This window comes from Microcaecilia unicolor, chromosome 1, assembly GCF_901765095.1.
Source record: "Microcaecilia unicolor chromosome 1, aMicUni1.1, whole genome shotgun sequence".
NCBI classification, from domain to species: Eukaryota; Metazoa; Chordata; class Amphibia; order Gymnophiona; family Siphonopidae; genus Microcaecilia; species Microcaecilia unicolor.
This window is the reverse complement of record NC_044031.1, coordinates 395,032,173-395,057,792: the sequence shown is the minus strand read 5'-3', so window position 1 is coordinate 395,057,792 and position 25,620 is coordinate 395,032,173. Positions and strand designations below refer to the sequence as shown.

Genomic DNA, 25,620 nt, shown 5'->3' with positions numbered 1-25,620 from the left:
TTCATGGTTCTCCTGGCGAGATTAGCACACCAGTTAGTTGGTTCTCTCGACTCTAGAGTCTATTCTTGTTCTGTGGAGTTTTATTCTCTCACTGGGTGCATGTCTGGGTGGTTCCTGGGCCTTACTTCCTTTTGTCTATGAAGTGTGGCACACTGTTTGGGGTTGCATACTCCTAGTACTTGTTAGGGTCGCTTCCTCCAACCATCTTGGACTCAAGGCAGACCGGCAGGTTTGGGAGTTTGTCCAGCCAGGGTTTGGAGAAATGGATCCTGGTCTACGAGAGACAGTTCTTCTCCTTGTTGCTCGGATACAACTGTTGCCTTCCTTCCAAGGGGGGTCCTTTGGCATGAGTATCTTTGCTGCTTCTTTTGCTACTCTCCGGACAGGGGTACGTAGGTTTTCTTTTGCTCAGGACGTTTGTTTTACGTCCTATGGATTCAGCTCCTTTTCTAGTATCTAATTCTGTTCCATTTTGGTAGCTTTGTGGTTCAGATATTCAAATCCTTTTCTATTGATCAGTTTTTGCTGTGTGTATAGCTTTGTTGATTTTTCAACCTTCTGCATTCTTCTTTTCTTCCCTCCCTCTTTGGGAAACTGCTTTGCTACATCCCATTAGTCTGGTCTGGACTGGTCTGGTATAGATGACAAGGAAGGAAAAATTATGTTCTTACTTGATCATTTTCTTTCCTTTAATCATACCAGACCAGTCCAGATGTCCTCCCTGGCTAAAGTCTGTCAGAGTGTCGTTTCCTTTAGGTATCCCTGGCTGTTCCACAACGCTTCAATACGATGAGATGTCCTACAGCACTGCCTACTTCATCTTCTCTATTCAATCTCCTGTCACTTGTTGTTGTGCCAGCTCTGTATGACTCCTGTTACTTGGGATCATGGAGTTCTTTCCCCGGATTCAGGGGTAGATCTCTATGTGCTTGGGCAAGCTCGGTATGGACCATTCCCTCCCGCTTACTTTACTGTGAGGGGAGGTTGCAGTTGCCTTTGACCAAGCAGGAACAGTGAGGTTCTGCATATTGGCTCCAAGAGTTTGTCTGTTTGGTATTAACTGTGTTTGCTTCTAGACTTCAGAGCACCATTGCTTGGCTATTCGAAATACTGAACATTCTAGGCTGCACAATACCCTTAAGGGGTGGTTTACTTGGAACTATTTTCTCTGTCTCCTTCCGCTGGTAGATGGGCACAGCCCATTAGTTTGGACAGGTCTGGTTTGATTAAAGGAAAGAAAATTATCAGGTAAGAACATAATGTTTCCATTTTGTTAAAACGACTAGAAGCTATAGGTGTAAGGAGAGTTGTTTTGTCTTGGTTTTCATCTTTTTTATCCTCCCGTTATTTTTGTGTTTGAAAAAAGGACAGGATTAGTCGTCTTTACTGGAATTGAAGTGTGGTATCCCACAAGGCTCTGCCTTGTCAGCAATCTTATTAAATCTTTCTTCGTCCGCTTTGTCTATTAGGAGGCCTGGGAGTTTAGTAATGAATTTACGCTGATGACATTCGGTTCTTTTTTAAGACAAATGTTTCTCATGAAGATACTTTAAAGTATCTTGGTTTGTATTTAACTCATTAGTGCCCAGTGTTCCCATATGGACACAAATCAATTTGTTCCCATATGGCATATTATGGGAACATTGGGTACTAATGGGTTAAACATGGTGAATCAACAGATGAAAGTCAATAGATTAAAATTAAATATAGGAAAGTAATGTTATTAGCTAGTTAATCAATTGTAGACTTCCTATGTCTTTTGAGATTAATTAGATAAAGATGTTGTTCGTAAATAAAATGTGTTCATTGGGAGTGATTTTAGATCCTGCGCTGAATATGTGGAAACATATAAAGAAAATGATTCAAACTATTTATTCTAGACTTAGAATGGTGTAGATTGAAAGATTATTTTATCTGTTCAGAATTTATGGAAAGATTTTCAGAGTGCTGTATGCCCATGTTTCAACTATTGTAATCTTTGGAAAACCTAACAAGGCATTAGGTTTTCCAAAGAAAAGTTTGAGATCTCTCCAGTTAGCATAGAGTTCAGTGGCCTGGGTTTTGTGCGGGTTAAACAGATTTGAGCATATTACTCCTGCATTGATGAAGCTGCACTGGTTGCGTATTGAATTTAGAATTCAGTATAAAATCTTACTGTTTTATAAAGTGCTGACTAATGACATTTCTCCAATAATCGTTGCATTGTTGCATTTTTCATCAACCAGTGTGGTCTGTGTGATTGTCTACTGCCCTTTTGTATGATGTACCATCGTTTTGTGTGGTCCAACTCGATTTAAAATAAAGAATGTTTTATATAACTGCACCCAAGGCAAGGAATGAGTTGGCGAATCAAGTGCATTCTGTACAATCTATAGTGCAATTTAAATCAATATTAAAGACAGTATTCTTTTAGCAAGCTTTTGGTTGAGTAAATTAAATGATGTTTAGTAGTATATCTCTTTAATTTTCTGGTTTACCAGTCTGTATGATGATTTTTTAAGATGGTCAGACTTATTTTGTATTGTTGTTGATGTCTTTGAAATTTTATTTTGTTTGGAAATGTATGTTTGGTGTATGTTTGTTTTAACTGATTGTGTATGTAAATTATTATTCGCATAGGAATATTTTAATATGTGGGCTATAAGACATTTCCAATAAACAGTAATAGCTTGTACAGTGAATTACCTAAGACCCAATTGCGTGCTTACAGTTAACATAAAATATGGCCACAGGGTTAATTATGAGATCTAAGGTTTCAAATCATGTTAAGTCAGTTATTTGGGTGCTACATTGGTTGCCAAATAAGTATAGGTCTAGATTTAAGATCTGATGTCTTATTTTCAGTGCAATTTTATGATTGCCTACAGTATTTGAAAAGTTGAAATCCAGAACCTCCTTATCTTCTATCAAGACATTCATATTCTTAAAAATGCTGCCTTCCTTGTCATCAAGCAGATGAAGCCATTATGTATGGGTTGTGTCCATCAACCAGCAGTGGGAGATAGAGAGCACTCAACTTTTCACAGTGCCTCATGGCCAGCTAGCTCCACTGCCTCTTCAGTATTCTCTATCTCCCCAAGCAGGGTGGCTGCAGCTTCTTCGAGCTCCATCAAAAATCTGCCTGGGGGTGGCTCCTGGCTTGCCAGTTGTTAGCCGGGGTGTTAGAGGCTATAGCAGCTTCACTTTGAAGGCACATAGGTCAGCCCTTTCCCTGCCTTACCCATGCCCCCATGGATGTGGACATATTAGCTTGCTTTTCCCTGTCCTTTCCCACTCAGTGGATGCAGGTACATTGGCTCGCCTTTCCCTGCCTTTCCCACTTATCTGAGCCTCCGGAGTGTTTTTTATTTACCTCTTTTGCCTCTGCTATCCTCACAGCGTTAAAAATAAATAAATAAATAATTAAAGTCGTGTTGCGCTTTAGCGCAGCAATCTTAGAAAAGAGGTTTTTTTCTTGAGATTCTTCTGCAGGACCGGAGCTGTGATACTCGGTCTAGTGAGGTAAGAGTGTTTTCTGACTCCTCCGGGGTGGGCCCGCGTTCGGGATGTTTTTGGCGCAAACCGCCATTTTTGAATTTTACCGCCGTTTTCGGCAATGGCTGCGGAGACTGTAAAGTGCTGTTCTAAATGTGGCAAGCGCAAATTAGCAGCAGGGCTCTGTAATTCGTGCTGTACAGACGGTAGAACCAGCCCGAGCATGGCGAGCGGTGATCTTTCGCGTTCTGAGCTGGCAGCGGACGCCATTTTGGATTTTCCACAAGGCATGGCCTCCGTTGCGACGGAGAGCCCTGAATCCGGGGGGGGGGGGGGGTCCTCTGAGTGAGGCTAATAATAGAGCTGATAGCCCTGGGCAGGATCCGGGCGGTCAGGGAGCGGTTTTCTCCCCTGATTTTGTTTTAATGCTGCATAGGGCATACATGCTTAAAAGAGCTCTTCCACAGGGATCTTCGGACCCTCTGCCTGCCCCCCTGGTGGATCCTGGCCTTTTGGAGTTGGCTTTGCCTGTTTCTTATCCTCCTGATAAACGCAGAAGGGCTAATTACCCCCCCCCCCCCCCCCCCCCCCGTGGTCGGGCTATGAGGATTCTGAGGGGTCTGGCAGAACTTCTTGGACTGAGGAGCCAGAGTCGGGTGCAGAAATGCCACAGGAGCTTGATGATCCGTCTGCGGTGAGGATTTTCCACCGCGAGGAGCTGCCAGCGCTTATTTCAGATGCCTTACAAGCCCTCTCGATTGAAGATCCTGGGAGTGGCACAGCCTCCTCGGTTAATCCAAGGATGGCTAGTACCAGAAAGCCTGCTCGAGCCTTTCCTTTGCATGACTCCATCCAAGAGCTTATTTCGGCTCAATGGGCTGACCCCGAGGGACCTTTGAAGGTTGCCAGGGCTATGGGGCAATTATACCCTCTGAGTGAGGAACATTTGGCTCGCTTTGCAATGCCTAAAGTGGATGCCCTGGTCACGGCTGTGACAAAGAGAACTACCCTCCCTGTTGAAGGAGGTGTTGCCCTGAAGGATATTCAAGACCACAGGCTTGATTCAGCTCTGAAGCAGTCCTTTGATTTGGCAGGTCTCACTGTTCGGGCGTCTGCATGCAGTTGTTTTGCTGCTAGAGCCTGCTTGGCTTGGTTACAGCAGGCAGTGGAACAGCCCGGTGATGGAGCGGAGACCTTATCTGAAGTGGCTCCGCGGATTGAGTCGGCCTTGTCCTTTTTGGCTGACGCCCTTTATGATATGGTCAGAGCTTCGGCTAAACAAATGGCTGTAGCAGTGGCGGCTCGCCGCACTCTTTGGCTACGACATTGGGCGGCAGACATGGCCTCTAAGCAAAGGTTGGTGAAGTTGCCATTTCAAGGCCTTCTCCTGTTTGGTGAGGAGCTGGAAAACATTGTTAAAGGCCTGGGGGATTCCAAACCTCAGCGCTTGCCCGAAGATAGGCCGAAGCCTTCCTCTAAGGGTCAGGCAGTCCGCTCCTCTTACAGACCTCGCTTCCGTGAGCTAGAAGGTACCGCCCGGGGAGTGCTGCTGGATTCACGTCGCGTGCTCGCTTTCAGCAGAGAAACTCCTTTCGCTCGGACAAATGTTCCGCAGCTGCCGGTTCAAGGCCTGGAGTTCAGGGGCGACCCTCTCAATGATGCTGCGCAGGCCCCCTCCTCGTTTCCTGTCATCGGAGGAAGACTTTCCCTCTTTTTCGAGGAGTGGGCCAAAATCTCCGCAGATCAGTGGGTCTTGGACCTGATCAGAGACGGATACCGAATAGAATTCGATGCCCCGGTGAGAGACGTGTTTGTGGAGTCCCAATGCAGTTCTGCCGCCAAACGGGCAGCGGTAGAGGAGACTTTGCACAGTCTGTGCCGGATAGGGGCTGTGACCCCGGTGCCTCCCGCCGAACAAGGTCTAGGCCACTACATTTACTTTGTGGTGCCACGAAAAGGCGGGTCTTTTCGCCCGAGCCTGGACTTAAAAGAACTAAACAAGTCCTTAAGAGTGCGGCATTTTCACATGGAAACCCTGCGCTCCGTCATTGCGGCGGTACAGCCAGGAGAGTTTCTCACGTCTCTGGACCTGAAAGAAGCTTACTTGCACATACCAATTTGGCCCCCGCACCAGAAGTTTCTGCGGTTTGCGGTGTTGGGAAAACATTTCCAGTTTCGGGCCTGGCCTTTTGGCCTCACCACAGCTCCCCAAACCTTCTCCAAGGTAATGGTGGTAGTAGCTGCCTTTCTCAGGCGATAGGGTAACCGGGTTCACCCGTACCTAGACGACTGGCTCATCAGAGCAGACTCAGAAAAAGAGAGTCATCTACCTACAGCCAGAGTGGTTTCAGTCCTTCAGTCTCTGGGCTGGGTCGCCAAAAGTTACCTGACCCCCTCGCAATCTCTAGAATATTTGAGGGCCAGGTTCGACACAGCCTTGGGCTATGTGTTTCTTCCCGAGCAAAGGCGGTGCAAGCTTCAGAATCAGGTCCGTTTGCTCCTGAGGATGCCCCACCCGCAAGCTTGGGACATTGTCCAGCAGTTGGGATCGATGACGGCCACCTTGGAAGTGGTGCCATGGGCGAGAGCGCACCTGAGACCTCTACAGTATTCTCTACTTCAACGATGGTCTCCAGTATCTCAGGATTATCAGTGCAGACTTTCTTGGCTCCCTGCGACCTGCCTCAGTATGGAGTGGTGGCTCTCGGACAGCATGTTGCGGCGAGGAATGCCGCTGGCGCTCCCCGATTGGTGCCTAGTGGTGACAGATGCCAGCCTGAAGGGCTGGGGCGCACATTGCCAGGGAAAGCATGCCCAGGGTCTGTGGACGCCCGATGAGTCGGAGTGGTCTATCAACCGCCTGGAGTTGAAAGCGGTGTTTCTGGCTCTTCTGGCCTGTCAAGTGACCCTGGAAGGATTGGCTGTCCGAGTGATGTCGGACAACACGACAGCAGTGGCCTACATAAATCGACAAGGCGGCACTCAGTGCAGAGCTCTACCTGCGCAGGCCGAACAAATTTGCCACTGGGCCGAGCTGCATCTACAGTCCCTGTCAGCAGCTCACATTGCCGGTCAGAGCAACGTGCAAGCCAACTCTCTAAGCAGGCATCAGATCGATCCAGCGGAGTGGGAACTAGCAGACGATGTATTCCTGCAGATATGTGTCAAATGGGGCAAGCCAGTGATGGATCTTATGGCGACCAGTTCCAATGCCAAAGTCCCGTGCTTCTTCAGCAGATGGAGGGATCCTTGCTCTGCCGGGTTGGGTGCCTTGGCTCAACCCTGGCCCCTGGGCTTGCTGTATGTCTTCCCTCCGTGGCCCTTGATAGGGCGAGTGCTCCTGCAGATTCGGCTGCATCCAGAAGAAGTAGTGCTCATCGCCCCAGATTGGCCCAGGAGGCCTTGGTATGCGGACCTCCGACAGATGCTGTTGGAGGCTCCCTTTCCGTTACCTCTGGTCCCGCACCTGTTGTCACAGGGTCCGGTGGCCATGGAGGACGCCTGCCGCTTTGGTCTTATGGCATGGCGATTGAGAGGGCGCAATTGAGAGATAAAGGCTACTCAAATAAGGTAATTTCCACTCTCCTGCAGGCCCGTAAGCACTCCACGTCCGTGGCTTATGCCAGGATTTGGCGCCAGTTTGAAGTCTGGTGTGTTTCAAGAGCGCTTTCTCCGTTGCGGGCTCCTGTCTCGCCGATTCTGGACTTTTTGCAGGATGGTGTACACAAAGACTTGGCCTATAATTCCCTGCGGGTGCAAGTGGCAGCATTGGCCTCCCTGCATGGCAAGGTTGAAGGCGTGTCCTTAGCTGCTCATCCAGATACGGCACGGTTTCTTAGAGGGGTGCTTCGGCTCCATCCTCCCGTGCGGGCGCTTTGTCCAGCTTGGAACCTGGGGTTAGTATTGAAGGCCCTTCAGGGGGGCTCCCTTTGAACCGCTTCGGCGTGCTTCAGAGAAAGATTTGACACTGAAGGCTGTCTTTTTAGTGGCCATTACCTCGGTGAGACAGGTGTCAGAGCTCCAGGCGCTGTCCTGTAGAGACCCTTTTCTGCAATTCTCAGAGTCAGGGGTCACGGTTCGGACCGTGCCTTCCTTCATGCCTAAGGTGGTTTCAGCGTTTCACCTAAACCAGCCTGTTTTTCTTCCCTCCTTTGTTGAGGAGGAGTTTCCAGATTCATTTGGGCAGTTGCACCTTTTCGATGTGCGCAGGACTCTGTTGCAGTATCTGCGAATTACAAATTCTTTCAGGACCTCTGATCATCTTTTTGTTCTGTTTGCAGGTCCTCGCAGAGGGTCTTCAGCGTCTAAAACCACTATTGCCCATTGGCTCAAAGAAGCTATCTTTTCAGCATATCTGCTGTCTGGCCGGGCTCCGCCTTGAGCCTTTAAGGCACATTGCACAAGAGCGATTTCCTCTTCCTGGGCGGAAACTGGGGCACTATCTCTTCATGAGATTTGCAGTGCTGCAACATGGGCTTCTAAGCTCTCTTTCGCCCTACATTACAGGCTGGATGTGGCTGCCAGGAGGGATGCGCGTTTTGGAGCACAGGTTCTAGCGCGTGGTGTGGCTTGTTCCTACCCTATTTAGGGATTGCTTTGTTACATCCCATACATAATGGCTTCATCTGCTTGATGACAAGGAAGGGAAAATTAGGTTCTTGCCATGATAATTTTCTTTCCTTTAGTCATAGCAGATGAAGCCATGAGCCCTCCCTGTATGATTGTCTGTATTGCAGTGATTCTGATTTTAGGTGCTGTTCTTGTTTCCTGAAGTTATATTCCTTCCTTGGAGAGTCGGAAAACAGTCTTCAGGATTCTTGTTACAGTTATAGGAGGATGAGTTCATTCCCTCCAGTTCATGTTTTGGGAGGATGAGTTTATTCCCTCCAGGAGGATGCAAGTATTCCCTCCATTTATACAAAGTGGAGGACGAGTTTATTCCCTCCAGGAGGATGAGTTCATTCCCTCCTTTTTTGAGTTCATGCCCTTGTTATTCCCATTGCGGTTTGCCATACTGCTTTGGAAGCTTCAAATACTGAAGAGGCAGTGGAGCTAGCTGGCCATGAGGCACTGTGAAAAGTTGAGTGCTCTCTATCTCCCCCTGCTGCTTGATGGACACAACCCATATGTAATGGCTTCATCTGCTATGACTGAAGGAAAGAAAATTATCATGGTAAGAACCTAATTTTCCCTTCTGTCTGGGCCTGATGGGGTTAGATTACAAGGCAGTCGTGATCGGGATTTATTTATTTAATTTAATTATCTATTTATGTAGATTTATAAACCACCTTTATGAAGAGATTCACCCAAGACAGTGTACAGCAGGTACAGTTTAACATAAAACTTACAATGAACAGCATAGCAATAGTAAAATAACTAAGAATAAACATAAATACAATAAATGAAGTAAACTTGAAAACAGTAAATTGAAAGCTAATAATAGAACTATCATGAAACAGTATCAAAATTATATATATATTTAACAGCACTGCAATTCAAATATCAGGGATATAATACAATGTTAGTATAATACTAATGATACACCTAATAAGCATGCATTAGAATTTTCAAGTAACATAGACATGATGTTAAAGATTGCCTTCTATGCACCTAAAATGTGGAATTGTCTACCTGTATCTCTTGGTCATGAAGTAGACATGCCTGGTTGTTCATGGAGGCTTTTAAAGAGCAGGAGCTAGTACTTGGGTAATATTTTAGTATTAATTTTACTCTATTGTATATCCATGAGAATGTTAAATGTATATTATTGATATAACTCATATTCTTGAAGAGGTGTGCTGTTAAATGAGAATAACTACATAAACATATGTTTTAAAAAGAAACAATTTTTAATGAATATTAATAAAAATATATACTAATGAGCATACTTTAGGTATTTTAGTATCCCACATAAACAATAAACTAGCATTATACTAATATTTTCATAGAGCCACCTTCACCTTAATAGAAAATTTACCAGACTCTGCTCGCTTAAGGCCATATAGCTTCACCCATGTGCAGCATATGGTATGAAAACCTAGTCTTTAGAAAGCACCTGTATTGATGATCCTATTTTTCATTTTTTAGCCTTGCTGGAGTCTCTAGAAGTGTGACTTTGGTTGTAGCCTACATCATGACAGTCACAGACTTTGGCTGGGAGGAAGCACTGTCTGCTGTCAAAGGTGCAAGAACATGTGCCAACCCCAATATGGGCTTCCAGAAGCAGCTTCAGGAATTTGAAAAACATGATATGCAACAAGTAAGTGAACAAAGAATTAACACTAAATTGCAGCTTTTAACCTGTCACTTCTGCAGTAACATACTCACTTGCTGGTTCCTGGCACCAAAAAGCCTGATTTCAGTCATATAAATGTATAATTTATAAACACAAATGCAGATGACATAGCTGCATGTGAGAAACTCCTAAAACATCCACTCTGGACCATCAATACTCACCATAAACCATTACAAAACTAATCAAATTAATTTTAACTCACAACTATTTCTGCTTTAACAATGATATCTATCTACAAATAATGGGCACTGCGATGGGCACCAGGACAGCACCCCAATATGCCAACCTCTTTATGGCTGAGCTGAAAGAGACATTTCTGAATACATACCAGACCAAACCCTTAAAATACTACCCGTATATCAATGACATTTTTATGATTTGGACTGAGGGGGAAGAAACTCTGAAACAATTTTACAATTTCTTCAATACATACCATCCTACAATCAGATTCAAAATTGACTACTCCCCAGAAAAAGTCAATTTTTTGGACACCACAGTCTCAATCAGCGATGGCTATATACAAACATCCATATACAAGAAACCTACAGACAAATGCATCTACCTCCACAACTCCAGCTTCCACCCTTCACATAGAAAAAGATCCATTATTTACAGCCAAGCCACAAGATACCACCGTATCTGCTCTGACCCAGGGGACAGAGACAGACACCTTGAAATCCTGACTGCATCCTTCGAACAGAAAGGCTACAACCCCAAAATAATCTCCAAGAATATTGCCTCCTCCCTCAAAACACCCAGGGAAAATCTGCTACAGTACAAAGAAAAAAAAAGCCACAGACAGAATGCCCCTTATAGTGACATACAACCCAGAGCTGGAAAAATTAAGAAAAATCATAAAAGATCTGCAGCCTCTATTCCAGGAGGATGAATTACTGAAAGAGATATTCCCATCCCCTATCAATGCTGGCCTTCCGACAGCCACCCAACTTAAAACACAAGCTAATTAGAAGTAAGCTCCCAACACAGACTCAAAAAGAAAAGAATGGCACACACCCTTGCAATATATCCAGCTGCAAACTATGCCAAAACATTTCACAGGACCCCACTGTCATTCACAAAGGAAAAGTATTCAATATTAAGGAATCTTTCACGTGCTCATCTTCCAATGTGGTATATATCATTCAGTGTAAAAAAATGCAATGAAGGCTGCTACATTGGAGAAACAAGTCAGATGCTAAAGAAGAGATTTAATTTACATAGATACCATATGAAAAATGCTAGTACCAATAAAGATGTCACACCTGTGGGGCAGCACTTTATAAAACCAGAACACTGTACCAGTGATTTCATGGTAAGAATCCTGAAAGGGAACTTTAAAACAATACAGGAACGTAAGACCTTTGAAGTCAGAATGATTAAATATTTTGACTCCCACCAAGCAGGACTTAACAAAGATCTGAGTTTTCTAGCCCATTATAGACCATAAAATTGTACTGCTTTGTCACCCTCCTGTCTCCGTGCATATCTCCCTGTCCCTCATCCACCCGACTCTTCCAGTCTCTCATCTATCCACCCCCATCCTGTTAGACTGTCACTGAAATGCTTTGATGTTTCACTTATATATACTGTCATCTACCAACATTTGCTTATTTCCGATCTGACAAAGAAGGGCAACCTTCGAAAGCTAATCAAGAAATGTATTAAGTTATGTCCAATAAAAAAGGTATCATCTTATTTTCTTTTCCATGTTTTATTTTGTTTTATTTCTATTGATTACCTAAACACAAAACGAATCCCTAAATATATTTAAGGACTTATTTTCTAGCTAATTATAGGTTCTTTGAGGGTATAAAAGTAGATTTTTTTCGTGGCACCAGTACTCAGTTCCTATATAGTTACTTAACACTGCTGGGTATGGCAGTGTAGTGACCCCCTCGTGGCAGACTAATAAATTGGTGAATAAACCCTATGCTACCTCTTGGAGCGCTGAAGGAGTTTGGAAGATTTTAAATATGCTGCATCAGTGCAGAGTCTCGGTTGTGTGGTAAGGAGTCTTTGGCAACTAAAGACAAAATGGTAGCAATTGCTCTGACGTCCACAAAACAAAAAAGAGAGAAAACAGAAAGATCCCACAAACTGCAAACAACAACAACAACAAGTGGGAACTACAGGCAAACAAATCAAGAATACAAAAGGAAGCTCTTTATGAACAGTTCATATCTAGGATCAGTTAATTCATAGGACTCAATATGGGCTGTGTTTCAGCACAGCTGTCTTCTTCAGGAGTCCACAAAGCACAGTGCAATGGTCAGATCCTACTCTGAACTAATGGTGCTTAATTGAAAATAAAAACAATAGTAGCTCATAAGCACCAAGCCGCACTAGTTAAATGAAACCGGAAACTAGCTCGAAGTGACCCTTATGAGCTTTTATTGGCCATCAGTAGGTGTGGCTTATCTCAGAATAAAGCTTTGGTGGCAACTTATTGGTGTTTCTGACTTCTTTTAACTAGTGCAGAGTGGCACTTACTAGCTACTGTTGGTTGTATTTCCAATTAAGCTCCGCGGGGATAGTGCTGGGCAGACTTATACGGTCTGTGCCCTGACAATGGCAGATACAAATCAAGGTAAGGTATACACAAAAAGTAGCACATGTGAACTTATCTTGTTGGGCAGACTGGATGGACCGTGCAGGTCTTTTTCTGCCGTCATCTCCTATGTTACTATGTTAGTTCAGAGTAGGACCTGAGCATTGCATTGTGCTTTGTGGACTACTACTACTACTATTTAGCATTTCTATAGCGCTACAAGGCGTACGCAGCGCTGCACAAACATAGAAGAAAGACAGTCCCTGCTCAAAGAAGGCAGTAGTGCCAAAACGAAGCCCATGTCGAGTCCCATGTATTAATTGATCCTATGTATGAATTGTTAATAAAGAGATTCCTTTTGGATTCTTGGTTTGTTTGCCTGGTGGCAATTGCTCTAAGCCAGATGGCAAATTGGGCACTAGCAGGGAGCATGTGCAGGACACATTTTCAAAAAGAGAAGTGCACCAATGGATAGCAGAGCTCTAAAAGGAACTGTGAGCCATGAGTAAAGAAATTAGAGGTAGTGGAGGAAATAAAACTGGAAATCAATGACTTGGGGCACAGATGAGAGAGACTAGTGGGGAGAGTTGAGAAATCCAAATATGTACTTGATGACATAAAAAGATAGAATGAAAGGTCTGAGAACATCCAGGTGGAAATGTGGGAGAAGTTGGAGGACCTTGAGAATGGATCCCACTGCAGCAACTAAGGATTAGAGGGATACTGGAATCCATGGCCTATTAAAACTGCATGGAAGTGGTACAGGAGATATGCAAAGCAGTCTTACCATAGGCTATGGCAGAGCTAGTAAAGTTCCAACAATAAAATTAGAGCAGGTGCATAAAAGCCTGGAAAGAAGGAAAGAGAACCTACCCAGAAATATTGTGGCAAGTCTGCCTGATTATGCAACGAAGGATGGTGTGCCACTTAAAGCATGAAAAGCTGGTTTCACATAGAAAGACTATAGGGTGAAGACTTTTCAGGACTTATCTTTAATGACACTGCAGAGGAGGAGAAATCTAAAAGGGGTTACCAGCTTCCTGAGAGTGGAAGGGATCCACTGTAGATAGGTGTATCCCTTTCCCCTGGCATTTACTGCCAACAGGGTGATGAGACGAGTCAAGACTGCAGAAGAATCGTGGAAGACATGGTAGAAATAAGTTGAAAAATTTGCCAGAAGACAAAAGAAAGCTGGAAGTGAGATAGGAAGTGCAATGTCAGCCATCTAGATGGCAGGGGATCCCCAATGGCAAGAGACTGAAATAATTCTCAAATGGGTTAATGGGAGAGGCTGAGCAGCATTATAAAGGAATGGATTGAAACTAGGCAGAACTGAGGAAGAACAGACTTGCACATATTATATGCAGTAAAAGCCATCATGATGTTTGGGACTTCGGACTGCATGTGTTTGTGTGTATGGGGGGAATAGATGGAAAGTAAAAGGGTGTGAGAGAGGTGGCTGAATGCAAAACAGGAGTTGAGGAGACACCTAAGGAGAGAACTGGGAGAGGGGCATCACAAACAAGGTGTAGAAAAGAAGGCTCTTGGCCCAACAGGGAAGTACACACCTCAGAAGTGGTAAATAGCCAGGTGATGAGGGAAGAGAGGAGGGAGAGAAAGGAGAGGTAGGCGGGAAGTATGGGGAGAAAAGGGAGTGTTGGAAGAGGTTAGAGAAGGGTCTTATATACGTATGGGGTGAATGCAAGATATCGCAAGAAGAGCAAGAGGAGTTGGCACAGGAGACATGATTAAGGATGGGAACTAACATAATGGTGGGGACATTTAGGGCCCTGTTTATTGAGCCGCACTGTAGGCACGCTAGCATTTTTAGCCTGCACTAATGCTAGAGATACCCATATATTCCTGTGCGTGTCTCTAGCATTAGTGCGCACTAATTTTTAGTAAACAGGGCCCTTAATATGAAAGGTTTGAACTCCTAAGGAAAAAGGCCCATGGGGAACAATTCAAAAACTGGGCACCTCCATTTAGGCACCCCATGTTGTGCAGTAGGAATTTCTTTGATAACTAAACCTGGGCACCCAGGCCCTGTTACAGAATATTAGCGTAACTTGGTATAGGCATGCCTTTTAGGCATCCATAGTTATATCAGCCATAGAGTTGATATAAGGGGGGCAACTGAGAGGGTAAAAACTGTACAACAGGTATGGACACTGTTCAAAAACACCATCCTGGAGGTCCAGGCTAAACATATTCCGCAAATTAGAAAAGAAAGACGGAAGTCCAAAAGACAGCCGGCATGGTTGAAAAGTGAGGTGAAGGAAGCTATTAGGGCTAAAAGAAACGCCTTCAGAAAATGGAAGAAGGAACCGTCTGAAAATAACAAGAAGCAGCATAAGGAGTGTCAAAGCAAATGCAAGTAGCAGATAAAGAAGGCCAAGAGGGATTACGAAAAAAAGATAGCATTAGAAAAACATAGCAAAACATTTTTCGGTATATTAAAAGCAGGAAGCCGGCAAAAGAATCGGTTGGGCCGCTGGGTGACCGAGGGGTAAAAGGGGTGATCAAGGAAGATAAAGACGTAGCGGAGAGATTGAATGAATTCTTTGCTTCGGGCTTCACCGAGGAAGATTTGGGTGGGATACCGGTGTTGGAAATGGTATTTCAAACGGACGAGTCGGAGAAACTTACTGGCTTCACAGTTAACCTGGGGGACGTAATGGGGCAGTTCAGCAAACTGAAGAGTAGCAAATCTCCTGGACCGGATGGTATTCATCCTAGAGTACTGATAGAACTGAAAAATGAGCTTGCAGAGCTACTGTTAGTGATATGCAATTTATCCTTAAAATCAAGCGTGGTACCGGAAGATTGGAGGGTGGCCAATGTAACGCCGATTTTTTAAAAAAGGTTCCAGGGGAGTTCCGGGAAATTATAGACCGGTGAGTCTGACGTTGGTGCCGGGGAAAATGGTAGAGGCTATTATCAAAATCAAAATTACAGAGCACATCTGAGGACATGGATTACTGAGAACAAGTCAGCACGGCTTTTGTGTGGGGAAATCTTGCCTGACCAATTTACTTCAGTTCTTTGAAGGAGTAAACAAACATGTGGACAAAGGGGAGCAGGTTGATATTGGGGCTCATTTTCAAAGCACTTAGCCTTCCAAAGTTCCATAGGTTTCTATGCAATTTTGGAAGGCTAAGTGCTTTGAAAATATGCCTGATTGTGTATCTGGATTTTCAAAAGGCTTTTGACAAGGTACCTCATGAAAGGCTACAGAGGAAATTGGAGGGTCATGGGATAGGAGGAAATGTCCTATTGTGGATTAAAAACTGGTTGAAGGATAGGGAACAGAGAGTGGAGTTAAATGGGCAGTATTCACAATGGAGAAGGGTAGTTAGTGGGGTTCCTCAGGGGTCTGTGCTAGGACCACTGCTTTTTAATATATTTATAAATGATTTAGAGATGGGAGTAACTAGTGAGGTAATTAAATTTGCTGATGACACAAAGTTATTCACAGTCCTTAACTCGCGACAGGATTGTGAAAAATTACAGAAGGACCTTACGAGACTGGGAGACTGGGCAGCTAAATGGCAGATGACGTTTAATGTGAGCAAGTGCAAGGTGATGCATGTGGGAAAAAAGAACCTGAATTATAGCTACGTCATGCAAGGTTCCACGTTAGGAGTTACGGACCAAGAAAGGGATCTGGGTGTCGTCGTCGATAATACACTGAAACCTTCTGCTCAGTGTGCTGCTGCGGCTCGGAAAGCGAATAGAATGTTGGGTATTATTAGGAAAGGTATGGAAAACAGGTGTGAGGATGTTATAATGCTGTTATATCGCTCCACGGTGTGACCGCACCTTGAGTATTATGTTTAATTCTGGTCGCCGCATCTCAAGAAAGATATAGTAGAATTGGAAAAGGTGCAGCGAAGGGTGACTAAAATGATAGCGGGGATGGGGCGACTTCCCTATGAAGAAAGACTAAGGAGGCTAGGGCTTTTCAGCTTGGAGAAGAGACGGCTGAGGGGAGACATGATAGAGGTATATAAAATAATGAGTGGAGTGGAACAGGTGGATGTGAAGCGTCTATTCACACTTTCCAAAAATTACTAGGACTAGGGGGCATGCGATGAAACTACAGTGTAGTAAATTTAAAAAACAAATTGGAGAAAATTTTTCTTCACCCAACGCACAATTAAACTCTGGAATTCGTTGCCGGAGAATGTGGTGAAGGCGGTTAGCTTAGCAGAGTTTAAAAAGGGGTTAGACGGTTTCCTAAAGGACAAGTCCATAAACCACTACTAAATGGGCTTGGGAAAAATCCACAATTCCAGGAATAACATGTTTAGAATGTTTGTACGTTTGGGAAGCTTGCCAGTTGCCCTTGGCCTGGATTGGCCGCTGTCGTGGACAGGATGCTGGGCTCGATGGACCCTTGGTCTTTTCCCAGTGTGGCATTACTTATGTACTTAAGTGTGGGCACCTAACTGCAACGGGGATGTATGTAACTTACAATAAATGGGAGCCCCGCTCATGTTCTGACCCTGTGTATGCCTCCTTTGCAAATACATGCCATATAAGTTAAATGGGACTGTTTCTTATATTTAGTGTACATTGCTGCATACATCTAGTAGCACTATAGAAATAAGTAGTAGTAGTGTTTTTAGAATAGTGTCTAGGAGCCCTGCTATCACTGACAAGAGTATTACTTTTTTTTTACATTTCTTTATTAACTGCAAACATTAACACAGTTACATAAAAATGTAACTTTACGTGTATTTGAAATCAGTAATCTATACAAGAAAAGTATAATGGAAAGTAAACAGAGACATATATATGTCATGCTTAACAGGCATCAAGTTTTATATTGAAATCCCAAGACAATTACTCACATCCCACCATAACCAAATCCAAAGCATACAACTCTCATCCTTACGGTCATAATCTCACCCATGGTCACTCACACTCTCATACTTAATATATCAATGTTCACATGTCTTAACCGTAATTAAAACCTATTTGAAGCAGAGCTCACAGAAACAAGATCAAAATAGCTTTCCTTAGATCACATGCACAATGCGCACTACAAGAGGTGAGCTGAGTTTGAAAAAGATTATCCAAGAGATTATAGAGGGAAACAGCAGCTCCATTTAGAAGTGGTATATCCAGCCAAGATGACATCCGCCACCCAGGGAAATTATTACCCAAGGGAGGGGAGCATAAGAACATGGACAAGACAGTATAGTACAGTACATAGTCAGCAACAGAGAAGTTCTTTAGATTTGCACCAAAAATGATGCCAAAAAACACCAGATCACACACAAGGTCCCAATAAAAAATAGTCCTTTATTGAAACAAACATCCAACATGTTCTGTGTTTCACCTCAGGGATCATTGCTAAAACAATATGCAAATAATAAATAAATGTGAAAAAATATAAAGCTATCAATACATAAAAACATAAAATGTGAGGGATCCAGTGATCAAATTATGTACCTTTACAAACTGACAAATATAAAAAAACATTTTGTGTATATAAATAAAACACATACATGCATGTTTCAGAAAATACATAGTGGCATATCTGTACAGTATAATATGCAACTGTTCTGTGGCCATCCCAAAATGTATCATTGTGCATATGTAGTAAGCTGTGTTCAAACAGCATGTTAAAAAAATAATTATAAAGAGTGCATGTTACTGTAGTATGTATATATCCACAGGCTGCTAAACCAGTGCATAATAAAAACTTGAAATAGTCCAAATTACATACCTAGTTAGGAGGTGAATAGCATTCACACCTTCCAGCTGTCATAAGTGACACCGATCTGCGTCGCCCGGTCTGGCATTTTGCCAAAGCTAAAAATAGAGCTTTTTGGAGCGTGAATGCTTTCCTGCCCGTAACACAAACACGGTCTTTTCAGTTTAATACTAAGGTAAAAATAACCAAGAAGACAACTCCAAGGGGAGATGGGCAGGACTGTGTGAATATGAAGCCTGCTGTCCTCAGAGAATACCTGCTACAGGTAAGTATCTTTGCTTTCTCCGAGGACAAGCAAGCTTCAGGCTTCTCACAAGTGGGGAATCCCTAGTATCCAGGCTCACCCAAAACAACAAACATTGGTCAATTGGGCCTCGCAACAGCGAAGACATAACACAGATTAACCTGAAACTATATGCAATCTGAATGAGGGTGTAGCCTGGAACAGAATAAAACTGGCCTAGGAGGGTATTGTGTTCAGTTTTGGAGGCTATATCTTACAAAGGATGTCAGAAGATTTCAGGCGGTTCAGAGGAAGGTGACAGAAATAAGGATCTTGTGCCAAAAGACATATGAGAATAGACTTGAAGACCTGAATATGTATACCCTAGAGGAAAGGAGGGTTGGGGATATGATATGTTTAAATACTTAAAAGGTATTAATATGCAAACTAATCTTTTTCAGAGATGGGGAAGTGGTAGAACTAGAGGTCATGAGTTGAGGTTGCAGGGTGGGAGACTTAGGAGCAATGTCAGGAAATTCTTTGTCACAGAAAGGGTTGTGGATTCCTGGAATGCCCTCCTGTGGAAAGTTGTGGTGACAAAAAATGGTGACGGAATTCAAGAATGCATGGGATAAACACAGAAGAACACTATATAGAAAAAGGATGGAATCCATTAAAGGAAAACCTAATTGACCTCATAACTGCAGTGCGCTATAACGACAACTTCAGAGGTTGGGAAGCAAGACCAATGACTTCTGTGGTCTTGGTCCTGTAAATGTCAAAACCAGATCAGGATCAAGGCTGGCGTGGGCTGTGTTAACAATTCCAGTAGTTGGGAAGCAGGACTGGTGCTGGGCAGACTTTTTACAGTCTGTGCCCCAAAATTGGCAGGGAGAGAGAGCAATTAATGAAGAAGTAGAACCTGTGCAGAGTGCCAGATTCAACTCATGCCACCTTGTAGGGCAGACTGGATGGACCATGCAGGTCTTTATCTACTGACATTTACTATATTACTATGTTGTTTGGTATCTCACCAAATGATAACTAAATTATACATGTGGCACTTGGTGAAGAACAGTGGCTAGTCCTCATGTCACTGCTGTCTGCAAGCTAATATTGATGAGTTAGTTAATAGCATTGCCAAGGGGTAGAAGATGTTTAAAGTTTTCAAACTTTATCCCGTGTATTTTATGTTAGTCAGTGACTTGCAAAGTAGACTATAATTAGTTTCATAAGTCTAGCTTGCTCCCTTCTTTACTTAAGTCCCAAATTAACTGATTATAAAATGAATGTTCTCTTCTGATGGGAGGCTAGATCTGCTCTCAGCACTCCCTCAGGATTCTCTTCAGCATGATTCTTCCAGACCTTTTCAGTTCCCTTACAGCTACTATACAACCATTCCATAAGCAAACAATAAAAATGAGAAGTCAGTTTGGGTAAGCAAATATTTTGATAGAAAACTAATTTAGCTACAAGCTTTCTTTTCTAAGGGGAGATATCAAAGAGGTCTGTAAAATACTAAGTGGAGTGAAATGGGTAGACGTGATTCACTTGTTTACTCTTTCCAAAATTAGTAGGACTAGGTGGCACGCAATGAAGCTACTAAATAGTAAATTTAAAACAAACTGGAGAAAATATTTCTTCACTCAGCATGTAATTAACCTCTGGAATTCATGGCCAAAGAATGTGGTAAAAGCATCTAGCTTAGCAGGGTTTAAAAAAGATTTGGATACTTTCCTAAAAGCCATTATTAGCCCATTAGCCATTATTAAGATGGACTTGGGAAATCCACTGCTTATTTCTAGGATAAGCAGCATAAATCTGTTTTACTTTTGTGGGACCTTCCAGGTACTTGTGATATAGATTGGCCACTGTTGGAAACAGGATACTGGGCTTGATGGACCTTTGATCTGCCTCAGTATGGCAATACGTATGTTCTTATGTTCTAATATGCTTTGTTCTGTTTAACACAGTGCTGTGTTGGAGAGATCAGATTGAGTTGTGGCACAGTTACTTTTACTGGGCATTCTTTATAATTGAATTAAATACGTATGTTTGTACAGCTGTGGAGTTGGCAGTATGGAAAAGTATAAAAACAAGTTCAGGATCCAAGGCAGGCAAGGGGAGGAGTGTGAGAATGTGAAGGATGGTTGAGATATTGTCTCATGTTTATTTAATTTAATTTTGGCATTTAAAATCCACTTAACTGACAAGTTCTAAGTGGAGTACAGTCAAAAGTGAAACAACATTTAACCATCAATTATGCAGAGAACCTTCATTGTACAGAGAACATTATTACATAATCAAGGAATAAGATAGTGAATATATGAGTAGTTAAAATGTTCTAAATTGTGTGCTAGTCATAATACAGATAGAAAGTACCGAGCAAAATTGAGCAGATTAGTTCCAGTTAGTGTCTGTGTTTACATGATTAAGAGCTAAGGCAAGGTGATGTTGAGATGGAAGATCTATGAAAGGGCTTTGTCATACTACCGTGTTTTATGTGGTGTGGTATGGGTGAAGTCTACGAGGTCTTTCAAGTAATATGTATCTGTGCTGTGCAGCTAGGTTCAGAAGAGAGACTTTTGGTTCCAAAGTGTTTTTGGAAGAGCCACGTTTTGATGGATCACCGGAACTTCATGTAGTCCAATAGCAGTCTGATGTTTAGTAGTGAGTTCCACAGTTCTGCTCCTTTACCCTTCATTATTGTATTGAAGGTTTTCTTTCATCGACATTCCCTCTAAGTAGGTAGAACCAGTCTAATATCCTTAAGGGGTCTGAGGGACCTTCTTGGTTGGTATAGATGGATGGATATTTACAAGTAGGATGGTGTTAGACCATAAAGGCATTTGAAGGTCATGGTGAGGAGCTTAAAGTCCAACTCTTGCTTTGAGCGGAAGCCAGTGTAGCTTTATTAAGAAAGGTGTAGATTGATCAGACCAGCTGCCTCTGCTTATACATTTCATTGCTTCATTTTCAACTATCTGTGGTTTTTGTAGTGATCTGTCTTGTAGTTCTAAGAACATATTTTGCAGTAGTCTAGTACTGTGTGGACCATAACTTGTACCAGGATCCAGAAATGTGTTGAGTTGAGAAGTTATTTAATGTGTTGGAGGAGTTTCAACTTGAAGAAGCATTTTCTGATTACGTTATTTTTCTGTGCAGACATTGTTAGATGGGAGTCTAGCCAAACACCCAAGATCTTAGCCTCCTTCTTTAAGGGGATTATTGACTAGCTAGGGAGGTATGCTTGGAGTTTCTCCTCAGCTGTTACCAACCCATAGTATATTAGTTTTTTCAGGATTGATTTTTATGTTCAAGGAGCAAAACCAGGCATATAATACTCTAAAGACCTTTTTCATCAATGAGTATACTGTTGATCGGTCTTGCCATGGGAATAGTAGAATGATGTCATCTGCATAGAAAAAGTATTGGATTTTGAAATGTTCAAGTATTTTCCCTACATCTTTGATGTAGAAGTTGAAGAGGATAGTAGAAAGAGTGGGGATCCTTGTGGGACCCCATTTTTCATAGACTATGAATCTGGACTGCTGCAATTTTCTTGAATGGATCTGTGTTTTAGGAATCCCATGAACCAGCTGAACGCTGTTGTATTGGGGTTTATAAGTTAAAACATATGTTTGGAAAAGGACTCCTGATGCAAGAGCAGGTTTGGCCAGTCCTTCCGAATCTCTTTGGGGATTAAAATTGAACTCAATCCCACCAGGACTTTTCTGTTCAAAGCTGCCTTCCAAGAAAAAAAGAAAGAGAAATATAAAAATATTTAAAAAAAAAGATGTTGCAGCAACTTGTTTATTGATTACCTTTTTTTCTGTTGAAGGCAGCCTGTAGCTTAGGGAGTCCCATGCCCATGAGAACGTCCTAGGAGAAAACTGAGTTACTTATCTATAGCAGGTGTTCTCTGTGGACAGCAGGATACAGGTCCAGACGTTCTTACCCATCTCCCCAAAGAGTTGTATTCTACTCTAGCTGAATAATTAGAGTGAGATGGTCCTGTGTGACGTCGGCAAGTAGGAAGCGGCTTGCATGCAGGATGAAGCCGCTTAGAAGCTTCTAGTGATTAAACTGTAGAATCTTTCTTGTGTGGGCTCGATCAGTGTCATCACCCATGCTGTGAGGACTTGAATACTGCTGTCTATAGAGACCACCTACAACAGGTAAGTAACTTTGTTTTTACATATATCAGTTTACTCACGTCCATATTAGTGCAGAGTTCTGATATCTGTGATTTTTTTTTTTAGGAGAACTGAAATAATTTCTAAGTTGTGTTAGATCAAAGTTGATTTATATGTGAGCATTCAGCACCACATAGACCTGTACGATTTTGAGAATTCATGTAGTGTAATAGATGTGAATTGTTCTTATTTTGATCCAGTTGAAAAATATGGCTGCTTGCAGATAATCCACCCTACTTGACTGGAGGATTTTTCAGAAATTTGAGACATAGGCTTGCACAGAAATGAGAGGCAGAAAACTGAGACATTCCAAGACAATTTGTTCTAGCTATATTAACTAATTTATTGAAGCTTTGTTTTGTGGTACTACTGCATTGTGGTCATACAGTGCCCAAATTATAGAGCCAGCCTTTGAGTTTTATATGCTCAAAATAAATATGTAGGATTATGTGTTTTTGTTTTTTTATTAATGTACTGATTTATGTTGTAATTCTTTTAGTTTAGGCAGTGGCTAAAGGATTCGTATGGAGAAAGTCCTTTTAAAGATCAAGAGGAAGTCAAAGCCCTTCAAACTAAATACATGGAACAGCAAGCAGAGTCTCAGAATGCTGGGAGACAATGGAGCAATCACTTCACATCACTGTCATCATTACCTTGTGGGGACTATACCTCAGAGACATAAGTACTAGACCCTAAATTAGTTCTTCTTTAGGTCTTATTAGCAAAAAAAAAAAAAAATTAGGATGGAGGTTTGTGACTTGCAGTTGGAAGCTGCAGTCAAATTCCTTGATGGAAATGATGTGTGATGCTTTCCTGTAAATGTGTAGTTTTATAACTAGTGCTGCTATAAGGTTGCCATAAGTTCACCTCTCAGTGCCAGTGAACAAAATTAGAAGCTCACCCATTATAGTTTGTGTGGCTGTAAAACATGCATGGCCAGATTTAGAGAGGATTACTTGGAAGTATTGCAGTGCACTGTTTTGGCTTTTGCTATATAGTTTTTTTAATTTCACCTCAACTACCTCAAAACGGTATTGTGATCACTGCTGATTCTTGAAGTCAGTTGATCAATGTCCAATCATCATGGTGTCTTGGCAGGGATTAAAAAAGTAATTTACACATTTATGGCTTTCTGATAGGGTGAAATCACTCAGATTTTATTCTGCATTGGAAGAAAAACCCTTTTAATTCCATCCATTTTGTCTGAGATCAGTACACTTTTAGGTTGCTATTTCTAATTCAAGTCTGTGTAAAACCCTGTGTGTTGTGCCAGATACAAGTCCGACTGACAGACACAACTTTTGAGTAATATATTTGATGCAGAAAAAACAGTGCTCAGGAAAATATTTCATATTTGTAGGAAAGGAAAGTTCTTAAACGGAAGAGTTTTAAATTGTTAGATTTTGATTTTCTGTCTTTCTTTCTTAAACCTGATGCCTACTTTCTTGGGATCAGTTATTTATTCTTCAGTGACAATCACAGTGTATCCTCACTGCTAGTCTTAGTTTAATACACATGTACATCCAAATCTTCTTGGAAAGATTTATACGTTTCATAAGGATTGCAGTCTACGTTCAGAATGTACATCACACAGAATATGTACAGCATAATTATATAACATCTATCCAAGTAAACTGGCTGGTGATGGAGGGAATTATTCTGAAAAGATTGATCTGTGCAGGCCAGTTGTCCAAATGGTGATAACATATTTGCAACCAGGTTAATCCTTCCTTTCTCCAGTGATATATTTTTGTGATAAAATTCATCTTCATTTCAACCTAATATAGATATGATGCTGTTGGCCATTCAGTTTTATGAGCAAAGTGACTGCGTATTTGCGTACTACCTGGTTTTTGAATTGTCAAATTTATTTTAGTTTGCTGTGAACCACTGAAAAAAGTATTGCCCAGCACCATAGCAGTTGCTGCTCTTCCTTGCCACCCCACTTCTAGTTACAGCTTCACCAAAGGGTGATACAAGGTATCTGTTAAATCACTGGAGGGGAGGGTAGAACAAGCAGTAGAAAATCGAGCTGTCTTAGTTCCCCTGCTGTCCAGCAAACACAGTTAATACAGCCTGCCTCCTTCCTGTTAAGATCAAGCCTATTATTTTACTCATGAAAAATCAAGTAGTTCAACTGCTATCATGAAATATGCTTGTGCTGTTTTCAAACTAATCCAACGTCAAGCACTGCAGCCAGTTCAGAACCTCAATAGATAATTTGTCTAGATATAAATTATTATATTACAGAAAGAAGAGTTGCTTGCTTATTCACTGCACTTTGAGGGGTGGGGGAGGAAAAAATATATCTATACACATATAGTGTTAACATCACTGAGTAAATTTTTGCTTTGGTGTGCACATTCGTCTTGTTTTTTTATTCCACTTGCTCACCAGAGTCAACAGTTCACTAGGCTGTTATCAGGAAAACAACAGAAATTTGCCAAAAAAAGAGACACAAGGACAAATTGAAGCTTATTTAATTTAATATGTACGCTGTCTCAGCTGGACTTAAAAGCATGGGGTGCTTTCTAAAGGAGAAGGAAAGGGATGAGGCGAAGTTTATCATATCCAAAATCAAACCTGCATCTTTTTTTTTTTTTTTACAGCTTTGTATCTTTGGAGTCTAATTGAATGTTTCTTATATTTATTAACACCATTTCAGAATTATTTGTTTTGGTTTAAAAAGTCCTTCACTTTCTGTTGCTTAAGGAAACATGTCCTTTATTGTAATCATTTTCAATATAAATGATTAACAGTGTAGCTCTAATATATACTTATCCAGTTAAGAGTCTCCTGCCTTTTTTTTCTGGCCGATGGTCATTTTTTTGTAAATCTTTAATATTTTAAATGCTTTTTCCAAAGGTATGTATTAAAATTAATGTTTAAAGTATATTGAAATATTTTGTTTTATTTCTCCTCTGTTGCACATGTTTTCCATAAATGCAAAAGCCGTTTGCATGCATAAAATTCACAGGGTGTTTGTTGAAAAAATGTTTTGATGCAAACTATATTTTTTCTTTCTGCTCTTATCAATTTGAGCGAATCAAAAAATGAATCCCTAAACAAATAAGGGGAAGAGGGGTCAAAAACTGTATTATCACTATACAATCTGCCCAAAATAACAGGAAAATGCACCAAACAAAATAATGTATGTGA

General features: G+C 42.0%; 1 protein-coding gene across 2 annotated transcripts in view; it reads left to right on the top strand.

Moving 5' to 3' along the window:
- Positions 1–25,321, top strand: part of DUSP22 (dual specificity phosphatase 22) — a 231,116-nt gene extending 205,795 nt beyond the window's left edge. For both annotated transcript variants that reach the window (XM_030210952.1, XM_030210957.1), the window contains exons 6-7: positions 9,562–9,733; positions 22,961–25,321. In XM_030210952.1, coding sequence (XP_030066812.1) covers positions 9,562–9,733; positions 22,961–23,143 — 355 coding nt within the window. In that variant the 3' untranslated portion in view covers positions 23,144–25,321. The remainder of the gene's footprint in view (positions 1–9,561; positions 9,734–22,960) is intronic.
- Positions 25,322–25,620: the final 299 nt, after the last annotated feature.